Consider the following 19,814-nt stretch of genomic DNA (forward strand, 5'->3'; position numbering starts at 1 on the left):
GTGTGACTGAGGTCTCAAACCTTTCTTCTTTTTGTTGGTTAATTTTAATGAAACTTGTATTTTCTAGTCTGCTGTATAAAGAAATTATCCCTTATTGTTAAAAGTTTGCTGAACTAGTTAATATATAGCTAGTATACTGATCAGTAAAATAGTGAGCATATATAAATATGCTAGTATTAGCAACAGACTCTTTACAATCCAAATCACTATCTTCCCTCTCTCTCCCTTTTAGATAATACAGGTGTAATAGAGGAGCTGTGTTTTTTTTTACTTTGGATGCTGGCTTCAAAGTTCAAACTCCCACTGTGATTGTGTCCTAGATAATTTACCTTAACATGCCCTATCTTGAAGAAACTTTTCCTTGAGTTTGCAACAACGTGCAAGTCAGATATGATGTAAATATCAATTTATTTATGTGTGTGTATATTTCATAGCAATTCTATGATCATTTTGCTGATATTATGACTTTTGAAAACAATATATGACATGTCCAAAATAAAGAAGTTAAGTTCAAGTATGCCAGTGCTGGTGATCTTTTCAAGGTGTTGTAGATGCTTAAATCTGCCACAGCATTTTAGCTAGAATATATGGTATGTTCTAAGAACTAATTATTTGTACACATTTATTTATTTGTACAGCACACATTATAATTAATCTCTGTCATTTTGTAGAAATCATACATGATACATTAGCAAAATAAGTGCTGGCATTGGGGGTGGATTGCCTGTACTGTGTTCCAGCTCAACTTGTTGATTTGGAGGATTCTTTTCTCAGTGTCTCAACCTGAAGCAAGTGAGGTGTGTTGAGGTCTACCATGTTCTGTTACAGAGGGATTTAAAAGGATCTTAAAAGCAAATGTGATTATGGATGTGTTTGTGCGTGAGGCATGACACTAAGCTTTTCAGTAGTCAATTTGTTGGTAAGAAATTTCATATAAATAGTTCTTACGATGTCACCATTTTCTGAGTAGTTCTTTAGCATTCTATAGTTTTAAATACTGAGTCATGGCATATATATTCCAGCTGAAGTTCTGACACAGTCACTTTCTTCTCCAGAATGCAATGTTTAAACATAAAGCTTTACAGAGAGATGGCTGTAGCACATTTTAGAGGAAGAGCATCATTTCTTTGTAACTAAGAGCATGATACTGCTTTTGGTCATTTCCATTTGAAGATAAAACAAGTTTTCAGAAAAACTTTAATAGACCCTAACAAGCCAGAGTGTTGACTTTGGACACCTCACAGCCAGATTGCCTGTTAGAGGTGGAGTGAAAAAGGAACCAAGATGCAGCTAAACCTGGCAAAAACTGTGCATATATATTGACTGAGGAAGAGGTAGGGGAGAATGTGATTGTACATACTCAAAAGATCTACTGAAATACACTTCTCTGTCAGATTTTATTCTGCAAAAGAGAGAGTTTATTGCACAGCTGTTGACGTATGAACCATCATGTGCACTTGATTTTGAGTAAAATATCCTCTGCTATCACCTGATCATTTTCCCCTGAAGTCGTGCATCTGTCTTCTCCAGACAAGTGATAAAAAAAAATCTAGGAAAATAGTGTAGAAAATCTTTGCCATAAAAAGGGAAGGGTTTCTACAAACGCACAGAGTGCCCAGCTTGCACTCGTAAATATGATTGAAAAGGTAAGCCACACAGCAATAACCGTGTATCCCGCTTTGCAAATTTGTCTGTTCTGTCCCCAGCAACAAAAGCTTTCTATTCATACTCTGTCTTCTGTACATCACCATTTTTCAACTATCCTCTCTTGATGCGACCTGGCAATATCCCAGAGACTTAGAGATACTAATATTTGGAGAAATTTTTTGCACACGGTAGAAGTGGTTCTGAACTAAGATTGCAGGACATGATCTGTAGTTATAGTGGCTGTACCAGTAACGCGTGGTTGTGGGCAAGGGCAGTCATATGTGCATTCAAACTGGGTGAACATCTGCATTTTTCTCCACTGTTTGTATGTGGTTTGGGTGTAGAACAGACATACCTGTTTGGAATTGAAGATTTCTAGTATTAAAATTTCTTCTACTCAGGTTCTTGCCCAATATATTTTAACAAATAAATAAATAAGCAGAGGAATAAAGTTGTGTTTCACCTTTCTTACAGTTATTGCTAAAGGGAAGCTTTCTGTTACATGTGTGCTGTTTTTACTCAAATGTAAACATAAAGCATTTAATCATGCATGAATTATTCATTGAAAGATACTATACCAGTATTTTCAACCCTGTGGGAGTTTTGTAAAAGCAGACTGATGCTAAGGATAGCCAATAGCATGTAACTTAGTGATGCTTAAAGGCCAAGTGGGATGGCAGAATTTCTGACAGAGTATACTGACTTTTCTGGCACTTTCAGCAAAACCCAATTAATAGCTGTTCAGTTATTCAGTGGTAAGTTACTGCTCGCTTCCTGATGTGTGTTTTCAGAAAGTATCGAGAAGGTGGATGAAGTGTGAATGCATGTCTGCAATCTAATCAATAGAATTAAAATCCCTAGCCACTTATTTCCTGTGAAGTGATTAAATCCACTTTGTACATAGTTTATACTGGCCATACCTCTCCCTTGCAGAAATATTTCAAGGTAATTATTAGACAGTTTATGAAGCGTTTAAATATAAATGTTGAGCATAAATAGTTTTGATAGTTTTATTGTAGTCAGCCAACGCACTGGGCCCAGCTCCGGCTGGCCTTCCTGTAGCATTCTCCTCCAAACTTCGAGTACTGCTCTTTCACCAGGGGCAGCTTTTCTTAATACTAAGAGACTTGTGCCATACAAGTGGCACAAAAGATTTTCCCACTGTAACTTGTGGGCAGGGTGCAGAGCCACAGTCTGACAGCGCCTGTCTGCCCACCGGAGAGATGAGGAGCTGAGGCAGCTTGAGCTCCACCTTCTCTCTGAGGCTCCACCTTCCGTCTTGTGATGAAGTCCAAGGGCGAGTGTGTGTTTTTAGACTAAAGTTGAAACTCAGTCCTTACTACTCCTCTGCATTATTAGGTTCGTGATCTTGTTCGTTTTAATGTGAAATTTAACAATCTGTCTGAAGCCGACAACTTCTTCCAAGCCAAGCTGTACCTGGAAGAAAGAGTTCCAAGACCTACTGATGTTGCCATGATGATTCAGAGGAGGGAGGATTTATGGGAAGGGTTGATAACGTCTGTTGAATCAACAGATTAAGTAAGAAAAATTTAAAATCACTCAAGCTTGAAAGAGCTGCAAAACTTACTGTGTTTCCCTGCAGCTCTACAACTTATTATTTCCCCCTAGATGTTTTATCTTGCTGAAATCAGTTATGTTAATTTAGGTGGCAATAGATTTGGCCTTGCACCTTTATTTTGCCTGTGACTGCATATTGGAAGTGCTATGTCTCTTTTATTTTCTTTGATGATTTAACCAATATCTGTAGGAAGTTAGGAATAAATTGTAAATAAGACACGGGACTGAAAATCAGCCTAGGTTCCAGGCTGTCTGGCTCATTTCTCAGCTTATGTGTTTTTAATATGTTTGATGAATATTTATTTTATGATATAAATCAAATCTCACATTGGTATCTTAGTTTGTTTTTGCCTACAATGGAAACAAGAATACTTTCCCACTTTTTTTTTTTTTAAGATTAAATTTAAAATAGGAGGTAGGGCAAAACGAAGTATGTTATGCGATCTTGCCAGTCCTTCAGGCATCTTTTTTGACAGCAGTATATCCCTGATTCTTTGATTGGTATTTCTTTTTGTCATGTTATTTTTTTCCCATTTTTCCTTCTAGTACTGCTCTGAAACGAGGAAATGCTGAAATAATTACACACTTTCTTCATTGAAGCTAACTTTTTGCTGAAAGACAGACACTGTCTTTCAGTGCTGAGCTCTCTATTCAGACTTGAACATAATTTAGAAACACACTAAGCAAGCACTGATTGATGGTTCCCAGACTGTATAGCACACTATGCAGTTTTTAAAAGATTTTAGAAAGTATAGAACATGATAAAGTGAAGAGGCTACTGATAACAGAATAAACAAATTGTTGTTACTTAATACTTTTTTGCTATTTGGTGTTGATATAATGTTGACACCTAAGTTATTTCATTTTCTGGTCTCTTATTTTCATGTGGACATATTTCGTATTTGTATGAGAGCTATGATATAGAGTATGTGTCACATGAACTCTACAATGCTTAAGAATATTAGCAGCCTGACAGTCAAAATCCAGTGCTCTTCAAAATCCTTTCAGAAAACAGCTTAAGTATCTATAGTAATCTATTGTTTATGTGATTTGCTCACTTGCTGGCAAAACAAGTATTTGAAGCCAATACACAAAACAGCATATATTTTAAAATCAATATATAAAAGATCAATTCTTAAAAATCCATTTAAAGCCCTAATGTTGCAGAATATATTATTTTGCCAATAAACCTAGCCAACTCAGGAAAATAATGCATTCATTCTCTCATTTTTGCCTATACCTTATAATGCACAAAGTGCTTGTTTAGCAGTTAGTTAATAGCTTAATTATATACATATATGTATGTATACATGCTAATACAGTATATAGCATCTTTGTTATTTTGTGAGTCAGCTCTGGAATAAGAAGGCTTGGTTTGACTAAGTGTCCCATGTTGAACACCTTTACTGAAAACTTTCTAAATAGTTTTCAAACAACTACTGGGAACATTTAGGACCTGCTACCTTTTCTGTCTGGAGTTTTCTGGGCTGTTCTGTCTAAATGATCCTGTCCTGAACCATGTGCATATGTGGAAATAACTGAACATACTGGTTTCTTCCCATGGCTTCTCTGCTGCAATGTTTGAGTAATATAGCAGAACTTCCCTTGCTTAACTAAAGAGTGCTCTAGAATGCAATTTGTACCACTTTTTCACTTAGTGCTTTATGTTTAACTAACTTCATGGCTGTTAATGTTCTGTTTGGCAAGGCACTGTCCACTGTGTTGAACATAAAATGCCTGTAACATGATGGCCTAATGTTCACTGTGTTAATTTCAAAGGTTGTACACATCTATACTGCAGTGATTGTGGGGTAAATGTTGTCATATTATTTAGTAATCTATATAGTCACAGAATCATACAGAGGCTGGGTTGAAACTCAAGAGGAAATGCAATCGTTCCCCCTTCCGTGGGGCAGCAACAACTAGTCTTAATCCTGGTGGCCATGAACCCTGCTTTTCCCTACCTTCTCCTGCCTCATCCCACATTCAGCAGCTCTGTGGCCTCACTATTCAGATAAAAGGATCTTCAGCAGCAAAAAACAACAAAAAAGGACTAGGATACAAGCAGACAGGGGACTTAGAGGAATAAAGCCATGGAGGAACAGAAGTAATTGAATATACACCTACAGAGCCCCTGCATGGTTTTGTCCTACAGATGAATTTTCTGGGATTCTTCCATATGAACCATGAATACTTTCACTACCTGTAGCTCTGGGGGAGAGGATACTTCAGTTCTCCAAACTTGTATCCCCATGACTGAGGCCCAGAACTCAGTAGTAGTATTTCTTTTAAGGGAAAGGAATTTTTTTTTTCTTTCAAGTAGATTTTATAAAGATTTATTATGTTTTGGAAAAAAATGCCTCTTCATCTAAAATAGTTCTCTTATTTGCTTTCTAGTTCAATTTTGTTGGGAAATTGCTTGGACCAAGAGGAAACTCCTTGAAAAGGTTACAAGAAGAGACAGGTGCAAAAATGTCTATCCTGGGGAAAGGCTCCATGAGGGATAAAGCGAAGGTATCGTGTCTGAATTCTGATTGCAGTTAATGCTGATACACTTTTTCTTTAACTGCTCTATTTAGATTACATGTGTACTTATTAATAACTCAATGAATAGACTAACTCGAAAGGCTTTTTTGATTTTTTCGGTTTGTAGTATATGAATTGCTTGAATAGATTTTTTCTCTACACTACACAAACCTTGCTTCCCATATAATCTTAGACCACCACAGTTACTACAATACCACCAAATACCACAATACAATGCTGTCAAAGTTGCTACAATTATTTAAATAATTCACGTTAAAGAGAAGCTAACTTAAAGTTTATCTGTTCTGAGAAAACTTCGTTTAGCCTAAGGAAGTTTTACTTACATGTAGATTGCTGTTGTAATATTAAGGTACATAAATAGATTTTTTCTTCTATTTATTGTTTCTTTAAAGATGTGAAATTTTTTAAAGAATTTAGTATTTATTGCGAGAAGAGTTTTATAACAGACAATGAAATGGAAATTTCATTTAAATAGTAGTTACAAATGCACTACAGATAAAAAAAAAATCACCACCTGATTGTTGCACCTGAAGTAATTATTTATAAAGCAAAGCAGCTTCATATAAATCAGACCCCAAAAAACAAGTATTGATTGTATTGTGGCATCTTTCTTTACAGTCTGTAGAGCAGCGGTATTACGGTCAGCATAGAAATAATGACTACTAATTTCACCGAAATGTAGTTTATATTGCACTTAGTAATGTTGTGCATTACTCAGTTTTCCCTTCTGCCAGTTCTGTCATTCATCTTAGTAGCTAAAATAGTGGAGGAAATATAGATTAGTACCAGAATAAAGGAAAAACTAAGCAGGATTTTTATGATTGGCATTATTTGGTCTTGGTAATGCATATCACCAGTCACATTTGCATTTTGAGATCTCCATTTGCAGTATTCAGAAAAGCAGGCAAATTAGGCATACAGAGTGTATTTCACTTTTGCAGAGATTTGTTTATGACATTGAATGTACAGGCACTTCAATTATGTATTTAACATTATATTTTAAGATAATGTTGATTACACTACAGGTTTTATGCTTAGTTATTGACAAAAGAAATATTGTATGACTTTTGGCTTACTTCTGGAAGGATAAAAGATGACTCTCTGGATAAATGAATGTGTACGCTGCTAAGTAGCAGTACGTTGCATCTGTATTACGTCTGCCAGCTCCATTCTCAGCCTCCTACTCAGATTATTATTGCCAAGAGCAGCAATTGCCCAGACAGGGAAGTGTGAAGAGTTTGTTACTGGATAAAGATGTTTAAGCACATAAATAGATAGACTCAGTCCTCTGATTTTCAGGTTGGTCACTCATCAATTGAATTTCATCTGATTTTAAGAATAGTGCCAACGTGCCAGTTATTACAGTCAGTCATGAATATGTCAGCAGAATTAAGGGGCTCTGTTTCCTCTTCACAGAATATTTAGGCCTTAAGAACAGTCAGAAGTTCAGTATGAATTTTGTGGAAACTCATTCATAAGAGAATGGTGTAAAAATGAAGTTGCAATGTGAAATAGAGTTAAATATGGCACTGATTAAAGTGAATGTTGTAGAAGAGTCTCCTAAGTGACTGTTATCTTAATCCAGTTTAGACTCTACTGACTGAAACAAAACCAAAATCCCTATGCAGTTAGAGTGAGAGGTGAGAATCAGCTGATCTGTATACATCACTCTTAATAGATCCAAGCGAAAGAGACTGGGGATGATCCTGTGATGGATAAATAGTTACGATTAGTATTTCAAAGAGATCCTAGTAAAAGTTAAAGAAAATAAATTTGACTGTAAATGTAAATAATGGCCTAAAATTGCTACCTGGCAAAGCAAAATACAAGTTGCTTTTGTTAAAAGAGTTTTCTTACCGTAAAACAAGCCCACTAGTCTCACTTACGCAGTATTTTATTTTATCAATTTAAATACAAGTTCCCAGAGCCTGGAGGCTTGTTCCCGTTCTTTTGTACTGTACTAGAAACAAGCTTGGGTCCGTTACCTGACAAGTCTCTCTTCTGGAGGAATTTTCAAGAAAATTCTTGCATAATTTCTCTCTGTAAAGTGGAATATCCTTGAAACTGTCTGTATTACACCACAGGCCATAACCCTTCCCATGCAGACTGCTGGATCAGAGCAACAGAGACACAATTTCAGTGACAGACCTGCTAGAAAAGATTAAACACATTTATGCCTGAAATCCTTTGATTCTTAGTGTTCAAAAACAATTGAACCACTGATTTTAGTCTTTTTGGTGCCAGATGATAGTAGGCAAATGTTTGGCTCTGCAGTAAGCCACTCTGGACATACTTTGTGATTTGGGGCATGCAGAGGGGCAGTTTCCAGTTTGGAAAGCAGAATCTGTTAAAGGAGGTTTATCTGCTTTTCAGACTTTTCTTGCCCTTGAAAAAGAAATCAGTGAGTAAATTCCACAGGCTGAAGAATTTGGGCTGTTCCTTTCCACAGCCTCAGGAGATACTTGTTAAGAGTTTTCTCAATATGAGCTATGCCAACAGTGTGTGAACAAGATAGATTAATTTGAGGAGGCAATGCAACCAACTTCTTAAAAGGAATGTTATGAACAATTCTAGTTGTGCACTAGATACTACTGAGATTATATACTTGTCACAGGAAGTTGTGAATAGATGCTCAGATGTTACTGCAACAGTTTTGCAGAATGTTATTGCAGATACAAGGAAAATTGCAATGATTCTTCTAGATCAACATAGTTAATATGAGCACTTAAATCTTTTGGCTTAAGCTTTTGCTGTTGGGTCAGTTAGTAGAAGTTCAGTTTTCTGCAACACAGCTTAAGGGGAAACATCTACAGAATTCTGGCAGGAAGAGCGAGCTCTATCATGGGAAGTTACATTACCACTAGACGTAACAAAAGATTGATGCTGACTTGTAGATACTTACTCCTTTTGATTTGACACTGAAAGCTGTAGTTTAAATGTTGGCTCTAGCTAAACTTTGAAATACTTGATAGCTAATAACTCCAGTTATTTTTAAGTTATAGAAAAGGTATTTATTGTTCGACATGATGAACATAGTTGTGATCACTGTGAATTTGCCTGTTGTAAGAGTATAGCCTGTTTCCACTAGGTTTTTAGTTAGAAATAGCAGAGCTTCCAAACTTGAAACTCTCATTATCTTGCTGTCTCATGGGGCCATTCCTGTAGTAGTATAGTGCTATAAATGTGCATTCTTCTGAACAGGTAGTGACGAGGTTAAACACAGTGATGTTAAGTTTCTTGGCTTTTGATCATTTTCCATTTCTTTTTCTTCTTTTCCAAACAGCATGGAAGGTAGTTATAAAAGTAAATAATCAAACCGAGCTGACACAAGAAATCTCATTGCAAGTGGAATGAATTGATTGCCTTTATGCATAGATGTAGATTTACTCCTGTTCAACTATGCAATGAATGTTCTTCACTGCACTATTTTTTAAAAAATCTAAGCGGTTAGCTCTTTTGCATAAAATATAGCAGAAAAAGCGTGAATCCTCTTCAGGAAAAGTGGGAAAATATGTAGAGCTGTTCCTTAGGCACTTAATTTTTTGAGTTAGTTACTCGAAAATAAGTACTAGAAAGACTCCTTTCTCTGTCAGATTTTTGCAGGAGAGAAGGTAATCTTGAAGCTTGCACTTTCTCCGTACTCCCTGGTTTCTGTATAAGCAGTGTTCTTAATTTTGGTTCAGATTAATCACATACCAACATGCAATAAGCATAAACATTAAATAATAATATTTTCCACAACTTAGTCTTTTACTTAGTGGCACAACTTCAGAACATTGTATATGAAAAAACAGAATGGCAATACTTTAATGCAGATGGGAGTGGAAGAGTATTTTCATAGGAAAATGAGGATCATTTAAGGATAGAGATAAAATAAAAATGCTGTTCTTATTCGGACTTTCATTAAGGGCTGCATTACGTAACTGCAGATTGCTGTAGTTTGGGATGGAGAGTGTTCAAGGGAAGAATCAACAGCATACTCCTCCACTTCTATTTTTCCTTAAGGATCTACTATTGACTAGAGATAAAATACTGGTCTAAGGGTGCACTAATCTGGGATGAGTCTACACCCCCAATTTCATGTGTGATAGAGACTTTCATTTACAATTTAGTGGATTAGACTTGGAGCTGGTTTTGTTTTTTAAAGTTTTTAGCACGTTACTGGTGCTTAAGAAACACTAGCAACAGTGGCAACAACAACAGTGAGAATTAGTCAAAAGTCTTAATTATAGTCCAGGCACAAGGGGCTTGTCTGTGTTGTGACCTCACATATTTTTATTATGTTTTTTCAGAGGAGGACTATATTGGAGTAGGTAAGATCATGTATGGGGAGCTTTAAGTAGAATAACTAATACCATTTAAATTAATTGGTATGGATAATGTTAGCAAAAGAGAGCAAATAAAGGTCATGATCCCATATTAATAACTGAAACAGTGAAGCAGGCATAGAAAAAATGAAACCATATAGTGAGAAGGAGGAAGACTGATCTGAAAGAGTATGGCCGATTTAAGCCCTTTGCAAAAGAAAAACTGTATCTTGTACGCTGTATCTTTTATCTTTCCTACTGCGTATTTAACTTTATGCTGGGAATATTCAGAAAGAGGTGATAAAAAGTATTGAATGAACATAACATAATCTAGAAAACAGACGTGAAGTCTCTAAAAATGCTGAAATTAGATTGAATTTAGTTACTTGTTATAGCTAGGAAAAAGCAGGGTTGTGAAAGAATTCTTATAAATATGCAAGTATTTTGATTTAAAATTTTTCAGAATAAAATGCCTGTGGTTTTTGTTTCAAAATGACTTTTTTATTTCAAAAATAAACCTAAGTGAAGGTTTTTGAATGAGTTGAATAACCTAATAACAATAAAATGTTATTATTTTTCTGAAAAGACATTTTCAGTTTTACTATAGGAGCAAATTTTGATTGCTTTTCTACTTGGTAAAAATAATGGAAAATGGATTTTAAACTGTTTTTTTTATTTCCACCTGTCCGAAAAAACCCAGTGGAAACTGGCTGTACTCTTACAGTGGGCACAATTCACAGTGATCACAATTAAGTTCATCATGTTGAACAATAAATATCTTTTCTATAACTTAAAAATAGCTGGAGTTAATAGCTATCAAATATTTCAAATATTTAAACTGTTTTTTCCCCCCTGAAAACTCATTATTCATCATCTGTGAGGCATTTCTTGCAAGGCAAGTTGACTGTTTACACTGAAAAGACTCACACTGTCTTTGCACAGATAATCCAAACATCTTTGAACTTACCAAAAAAAAAAAAAAAAAAAAAAAAGATTTGGAAATAAGCGTATAGCATGAAAGATAAAGTGTAAATTGCTATGTGGTGCACAGGCTGCCATCCTCACATGGAGGCCAAAATAAGCGCTTGGTTAAATCCCTAAATCCCCTGAATACGGATAGAAAACTGCCAGTTTAAAAAAGGCTCACTTTTATTGAGAGAAACCCTGTCAACATCACATCGTGTTATGCATATTTTCTGTTTATTACCCATTTCTCTGATTGTTTAAATTTCTGCTCATTTATGTCTATTGTCCTAGTTGTTTGGAAGATGTTCCAGAGTTTCCATTTGTGTCTGTTTAGTTCTTGATCACTCAGCAGAACTGCCCTGCATGGCTGAGAATTCATTGGTATAACTGCGGTCCTTGTTATTAAAGCCCTGTTTCTTTCTTATAAAACATGGGAAAATAGAGAGCAAACTTGCACTGCAGCTTTGAAAACATCGTGTAAGAAACTACTTGTCCGTGATTCAATCTTTGTCAGCTACAGAACGAGCATTTAACTGCTTTCCTCTTCATATTTTAGCTGTTATTTAAAATAGTTATTAAAGGAAGAAGATTTCATCAAAGAAAACTTAAGTGTAGTAGAACTATCTGTCTTTCATTTATCTATGGATTAAATACTTTCTTTTCACTGGAGAAGCTCCACTGTCACTGGACACCAGCCTGCCATGTTTAAAAGGTTTTCTTGCATTATTTTTTCCTTTTGAAAAATATAAACGTTAAGAATTTTTTGACAATTGATGATTTAGTCTTTTTCTTTCTGATGTCTCTTGCAGATCTTATATGTATCTTATATACTAATGATTTGAAAGAACTGAAGTCAGCACAGAGAGGACCTATCTAGATTTAGCAGTTAAAATGTTGTCTGTAGTATGGTTTTGAATAGCCATGTTATTTGAGTACTTCATAAAACATTTGAAAATATAGGGGAATTACAATGCACACTGGTCTGTTCCCTACAAATGCTAAGAGTCTTAAATGCAATCCCACACACTTTAGGTGTATGTTTAAATATCTTACAGCATTGAGTCCACATATGAAAAGCAACTTAGTACCAGTAACTCTGTGGTTTGAAATGCAATATGTTTTTTCATTAGATAGTGTTTACCAAAAGTATAGTGTTCTAATGTTCGAGAATTAATTCTTCGATTTTTTTTTATTCTCTTGACCCGATTGATTTTCCAAGAAGACTATATAAATAACGCTCAGTTGTCTGAAAAGATAAGAAAAAATTGCAAGTTCAGTCCATTGGAGGAATGATCTGAATATTACATTTTATCCTTTTCCAATCCCCTTGCTTTAATAAAACATTAAAACAAAAGTGTCTTTTCTGTCCTGAGTTGCAAGAACCTTTGAGTGTCACTGCTGGGCACCTTTTATAAACATTTAAACAGTATGATTACATATATAATATTTCATATCAGTGGCAGCATTCTGAACAACTATAAGAAATTACAGAAAACGCTAGGAAGTAGAATAGTCATTTAGTGGTCTCTCACACCAGATGCTGCATTGGTGTCATTCCACTTACACCAGTTTAGTTGCTCACTCTAATTTATGGCTATCCTAGTCAAGCCCAATGTGGCATCATGAGATTTCAGCTCTTACAGCGGAAGATACAAATTTCAGATTTTTTTTTTTTTAATCTAGGTTTGTTCTTAAAACCTCTTTGTTTAATTTCAGCTTGCTGGGGGTTTTGATCTGGATTTTGTGTAAAATCCATTAAGTGTTTGTTTCTTACATAAGAAATGTCTACTTCACTGAAGTACTTCTGTCATCTTTAGTTACAAAATCTTTAAGGGAAAGATAGAATAATATGTGGTACTGGGTTTAGAAAACTGGCTCACATCCAGAAGCATCAATAGGTAGTTTTAAAGCACGAACTTGGTGCTTACCCAATTAATGTTTTTCTAGTGAGTTTTCCTTTGCTGAATATAAAAGCATCATTGACTTTATATTACAGTCTCTACAATCTGCATGATACTTTAGAGCTTATAGGCACTGTATCCCAATAGCCAGTTTAGGACCAACAGTAGACCTTCAGCATGCCTTCAAGATATGAGCAGAAGCAACAGCAACTCACTATTCTACTGCAACTCATTTTTTTCCTTCCTAAATCCTACCACCTCCCAGATACTGGCTGTTATGAGGCCACAAGAACCACAGCAAACAAACAGCAACAGAGAGAAATGCAAGCAAAATCAAAAAACAGACACCTCCCCCCCATGTTTTGAAACTGAAATCTTTCAAATGAAGACCATTTGCAAAAGAATGTTAACTCTTTGAAGTCTACCTTAATCTGTGTTCACTCGGCTTTTCCTTCAGTTGAACATGTCAGAAGGTACCAGGGGCTTCCAAACTCTAAAGCTGGACAGACTGAACAAAAATTCTAAAGAACATAGTAACTCCCAGAGAAAACGTAAATCTTGTGGCCGGTACAGATTAAAATAAAGGACTGCAGATAAATATCACTGTTTCTTCCAGTGTTACTCATATGGTAGCAACTTTCAATTGCCCAACTAATGTAGTTTCTTAGGGAAATATCTCTCTTTCTGTCACCTCCAATGTGTTGTAATCTCCCTTTCCCTGATAGAGGATGGTGCTCTAGGGAGACACAGATGACAGTCAGTGCTTATTAGAACATCTTTTGTTCTTTAAGAGGTTATTGCTAATAGCAGATAACTGTTTTCACAGAACGTTGATGTATTCAGTCACACAATTCACTCTCACACTCACCGGTAGTTACTCAGAGCAAGCGGTGGAAGACCAAATGAATACTCAGGAGTGGATGGCATGATGATAGCTTGATGGCTTCTAGGTAGGTGTGCAGAAAATCCTCCAGAGGTACTATCTTTAATCAGATGTATTTTTAATCCCGTAGCCTTCATCTGCATGTAGCAGCCACCACCATCCTGGATGCAGCTAGTTAAACAACCTGGTGTTGCTGGCATGTGCTGCTGCTCAGCAGCCTTTTTGTTTTCACAGATTCTGTCAGTTCTTGCAGGTTCAACAGGACCAGTAGTTTTCAGAGCTCACCAGTTTTCACATGCCACCTTCTCAGCATGTATTTTTCCTTTCTTTGTCCTGATGTTTTGTGGTAACTATTTCTCTGTCAAAACTTACTGATACCTACAGAACTTGTTCACACAAATTCACACAGAGGGGGCTTGTATGACAAATACTTGGATGTTCATTTTTTCATTGCTCCTCTTAGGTTTTTGATCATTTCCACACATACTGTTTGTCCCCTCTCACGCTCCACTGGCTCCTCAGAGCTGTGCGAACCAGGTCACTCTCAGAGGACAGCTCCTTCTCCTTCCTTCCAGAAGACTCCACTTTACCCAGAGTGCAGCAATGAAGAAAAGAGAACCTTTTCTCTAAAGAGAATGTTATTTTCTTCCTCCCTCTCGGTCAGTCTGTCAGAATACTGTCTTTCCTCAGATCATCTCTTTGTGTCTCAGTCCTGGCTGATAGGAGCATCTCTTGTTTGTAGATGCATTGCAGCATCCATTGGTGCCCTCTCTGACTCTCTGGCTGAGGTGGGAACATGCTCCAACTTCTTTCTTCAAAAATGTGATGCCATTGAGGCCAAGGCATGGTTAATTGGCCCTATGGGGGTAAATTCTTCTAGGTATTCAAATCGTCCTTTTTGCGTGCGTAATCAATGAGATACTTTGCCTTCTTAGTTGCATATCTATCAGAAAGGCCATCTATGTTAAAAGGCATAAATCCTGAATATCATTGACCAATAACTTTGCATTTTGGAACCTGAACAGAAAGATCAACTGCTTGTTATCCCTCAATTTATGCAAAGAACCGCAGCACAGTAACCCCTGGCTATTTCAGTTTGTGCCATAAAATTTTGGTGATGTCCATTTGTTTCCCTTTTTGCCAAGTTTATTTGTTTTCTTACTGTATATATTCTTCCTTCTGAAGGTGGGGGCTATATTTCTGTAGAAGATTTAGGATGTTTTCTCTGTCATCTCCCTCTGAGTGTTAGGACCCATTTTACTACATAGTCTGTCTTGCTACAGAGAAAACACCCCATTTCTCTGATTCTCTAGGTTAAGATACTCACCTGTACCGAGTCGCCTCTCCTTGAGGAAGAGGCACAGATAACAAGGTAGCTGTTTTTCCCTAGTATTGGACTTTGTCTTCATAGGTGCAAGATCTGGCCTGCTATCAGAATACAGCAATCAGGAATTACTGGGTCACAGAAGTACCAGATTTATTTCTTCACCATCTCTTAGCCAGTCCCTCTCTTAGTCATCAGTAACAGAAGGTTATCAGCGAAGAAGCTGGCTTTATACTCAGTGAATTCTCCTCATGATAGAAAAATCCTAAATTAATCAATTTCACAAACCTGATGTTCCCACTTTGGAAACAGTCTTTCTCATTTATTCTGTAATTTATTTGTCCATGATTTTTTGGAAATAACTATAAATGCCAAATGATTTGCATGACCTTGCACCTATTGGGGGAAAGGGAACTGAAGCCTCTGAAATTGTTGGCATACTTAGCGTTTTATGACGTGATCTGGTATTATATAACAAATGGTTTTATTTCTGTGTACACATAGAAAATTGGAATGCAAGTCAATTAGTTTATTTTAAATTGGAAAGACTGCAGAAAAATAAGGATTACCATTTTTTCTTAGCCTTGATCTATATTAAATGTTGAAGAAAAAATAAAGTTCATAGGTTAGTTACATGCAAAAATTTTCAGAAAAGTGCAATACTCATTTAAACATCAACATAGAATGTTTGGAATTTAAATACAATTTGTGATTTTTTCCAATTACCTCCTTTAACTTATATTGGAATCTGTAAGATTTCCTCATTCCCTCTCATACTCTCAGTGTCCCACAAGCATGGTTTTTGCACTGCTGAAGCCAGGGGCAGTTTTGCCAATGGCTAGAGAGAGGAAAAAAATCACCCTTAGTTTTTTTTTAATGAGTGAGAGAATGAAATTCAAATGCAAACTCAAAATATTCCTCCGTTATTTCAGAGCCCGTAGTCCTAGTCTAAAGGATGAGATGTTAGAACTGTTGCAGAGATTCAAATCACTGCATTACTTTAAATATTTCTTGCTAAAATGATTCATGAAGTGGTGTGATATTTCCATGTAATGACATTTTCAAAACTGAGTAACCCAGGGGGCAGTTTAACCTTGTGTTAAAAATTACATAAGCTAGAGTTGATACTTAAGAAAATTACATTGTTCTCACACAAGAATTACATCAGACTTCGAACAGATGCTGAAAAATCCCTGTTTTATTACTGATGCATCACAGTGGTGATATTAAAAATCTTCATCTCCTCCTTCACATCTGATGTTATAACAGACTTGCATATTTCTTAGCTGTTCTAGGATATTTGGGAGACTTATATTGCTGTTTTTGAAAGGTAGGACACATTCTTCTCTTTCTGCTACATTAAACTAATTTCAAGAGGCAGAAAGTACAGATAGCGATTCAGGTATATTTTCGCTGTTCTAAATTTAAAGTGATAATAGACCTTGAAACTTTACAGAAAACAAAGCAAATAAGTGGCAAAAAGAGGAACATAGGAAGAGTCAAGATGGCCCTTAGTGAAAAAAATACATTATTCAGAGAAGTGATGGATTATGTATTTTCTGTTTTGCCAACTTGTAACCATTTAATAAATTTTACCTTGAAAACATTTTTTTTTTTGTTTATGGAATTTTCTGATTACAAGAGAAAAATAAGCAAAAGGGTATACACATATATTATGCATTAGAGACAAGCTGCTCAGTAACTCAGCTGTGATCTTCCCCGGTAATCGTGGTGGCAGTGGTGTAAAGGGATTTCAGGGCACTTCAAATGCAGGGGCTGGAGAGTCATTTGGTGCAAGCCGGTGCAATTCAGCTGTTGCCACCATCCATGCAGGAGCCCCGGTGCCGTACACTAGCACAAAAGATTTGGTTATGAGACCATTCAGCTAAATGGGAGTCTCCCCACTCCCACAAACGGCAGAACTGTCAAACTTGAGAGGCGTAAGCAGTACAAGCCCTAAAGCTGACTTCAGTGGTCTTGGGCAGGTAAGAAGTTTTCTTAAAAAGAATAGAGCAAACTCTGGAACAGAAAGGTAGAACGTTTATGTGAGATAAAGAAAAAGCCAGAGACAAAGGAAGTATGTAAATGAAAGAAGTAAATGAATTCAGTGGCTTAAAGCAATTTTGGAGGTTGTAGATGTTTTCACACTGGTGTTTTCTCCCATCTTTACTTTTTTCGGAGCAGTGATTTGTATTCCAGAATATTTTATTTATCTGCATGAGGCTTCATAAAGACCAGGTTTGATCTTGCTAGGTTTTGTTTTATGATTATTGTTCATGCTGTTTTACATATAGATAAATGCAGAAAGAACTGTTTTGAATTATTTGCAGCAATTATGTTAAATCCCAGTTTTCCATGCATAATGTTATCTATACTCTTGAGGACCATGATAAATACTTTTAATATACTTTAATGGGTTACTATTACAAGGAATTTTGCATTGCCACAATAGAGGCAGCATTACAGTAAATTAAATTACAGTGCACACAATTAAATAGAAAAATGAAAAAAATCAGACTTGGAGCAACAGCTCTTTGGAGCCCTCTGAAATTCAATTCCATGATAACCATAATAGGAGAAGATGGTGAGTGAAATTTAGATAGCTAAGCTAGATAATATTTTGTTTGTAGTATCTCCATCAGCGATTAATGTTCTCTTATTCAGAGACATTGATTAGTCTCTAGATTATTTTTCTGATTGATTACTCTTATACTGTAGCATTCCTTCTTCATTTGTCTACCCAGAATCAATATAACTTTATAGCTATAACTTCATTGTGGTACAGCTCTCACGCAATCTGCAATAATTTGTGGTTTATCAGTAACACTTTTAAGGAAAATATCTACAGACAATTGCTTCAGCTTGTAGCCATATTTTACAAAAAAAATCTTTTCATCTTCCCCCAAAAAGAGAAATATTAATTTTATATATTCTCTGACACCAGTTTCTTTCCAAGAACTCTTGAGCGTGAGTAACATTTCTGTGTTATTGAGCATAGTTAAAGTAAAGCAAATATGCAGCTCTGGGCAATTATTATTTTGAATATGCAACAAAAACATTAACCTGCCAACAGTAATGCTGCTTTGGGTGTGGTTTTTGTTTGTTTGTTTGTTTTTCTTTTTACCCCTTGGAGGTGAATTTGAATTGAACCCAATATAGAACTGGAATTTGGAGTCAGGAGAAGTCTAAATTTTAGATATAGTTCTCTATCACTGTGTGGCTCTGGGAAAGTGACTTTCTTTCGCAGAGATTTTGTTCCTGCACAGTATAGGATAATAATAAAAGCCTGTCTGCTTTAAAGGTGTCTAAATGCATTGATAATTATAAATCCCTTTACAAATGATGCATGTTATTGCATTAAATCTAAGGTTTTCTAAATTCAGATTAGGAGTGAAATGTTATCCCTGTGGAATGTGTGGGACTTTCAAGGAAATCTGTGGTTATGTTCAAGGCTTTTGGGTTCCTTTCCAAATACTTCATTTACTGGTATATTTTATCTTTTTATAAAGTCAGATATTCCACTAATTTAAATCAGGTGACTTCTATTTTTAATCAAAAAAAAATTCATATTTTTAAAAAATTTTGTAGGGAGGTGAAGGGTATAATTTTTAAATATGGATACAAAGCCTTACCTTGATCACCATATACTATCCTTCCTTTGCCTTTCATACTATAGGTTTGTTTGAAATCAGGTCTTTAGAACTAACTCTGACACTTAACACTAGACCTTGATCTCATAAACCACTTTTAGAAAATGTGGGGTTTTTTAGCCAGAGGATGCGCAAACGCTTTGCTGAATTTAGGCTATTACTGGGAATTCCTCCCTTCCTATGCCTGCACACCCTTGCTGTGAAAGTCCAAAGCAAATGACTGCTTGTTGTGTATTCTTTGTTTGGTGCTGCAGCACATTAATGATTTAGGGAATTATCTATAAAATTCAAAAAATTCATTTAAGAGTAATTATTGAAGTAGGAAGCTTCTCCTGCAAAAAAAAAAGGGGCTCTGTTTTTCTGTCTATCTACAGGTCTCATTTCATCTCCTGCTATGCTGAAGAAGTCTGTTACCAAATGCTTTTTTTATTTGTCATGAGAGGGAAAGAAAAAAGATACGTATTTTGTATTATGTTGTTAATCCTTCTCCAGAGGTCACTTAACAGGGTAGGCAGGTACAGGCAATGACCAGCAAAGCTTCCTTCCTCAATTAAAAACATAATTAACCATTCATATAATTGTCTTCAACTCTAACATAACACTGAACTTATATTGAATCTCTGAGTATTAGGAAGACAGTTGATCCATAGGTACATATGTAAATCCCCCCCAAAGAAAAATTTTACATTTCTTTAAATTGATGTAGCAAATATGTGCTCCTGAGTAGCCTGACATTATGTAATATGTATAATTCTGCTTTACTGTTTTCAAATATTTCCAAGGCCAAGCTGTTGCTCCCAACTGTTGAAAATACAATTAAAAATTCACTTTATTTTTTCCAAAGATTTTTCTGCAATTGTTAAAACATGCTTCATGGGAATGAATCTGTTATCAACTTCGCAGAATGGAGTAGGGAAGACACTTTCTTACTAGTTACGGGTAGAAGGATTGTTCATGGTGCTAAGCCCATAATAAAAAATGATGTGATACTGAACTTCTGAATCAAAATCT

At 35.8% G+C, this 19,814-nt stretch overlaps 1 protein-coding gene across 1 annotated transcript in view; it reads left to right on the forward strand.

The window, feature by feature from the left end:
• KHDRBS2 (KH RNA binding domain containing, signal transduction associated 2) overlaps positions 1 to 19,814 on the forward strand; it is a 362,692-nt gene that overhangs the window by 128,079 nt on the left and 214,799 nt on the right. Inside the window, exon 3 of the mRNA XM_062571095.1 lies at positions 5,623 to 5,739. Within this exon, the coding sequence (XP_062427079.1) occupies positions 5,623 to 5,739 (117 nt within the window). The remainder of the gene's footprint in view (positions 1 to 5,622; positions 5,740 to 19,814) is intronic.

The sequence above is a fragment of the Rhea pennata genome, chromosome 3, assembly GCF_028389875.1.
Source record: "Rhea pennata isolate bPtePen1 chromosome 3, bPtePen1.pri, whole genome shotgun sequence".
Classification (NCBI taxonomy): Eukaryota; Metazoa; Chordata; class Aves; order Rheiformes; family Rheidae; genus Rhea; species Rhea pennata.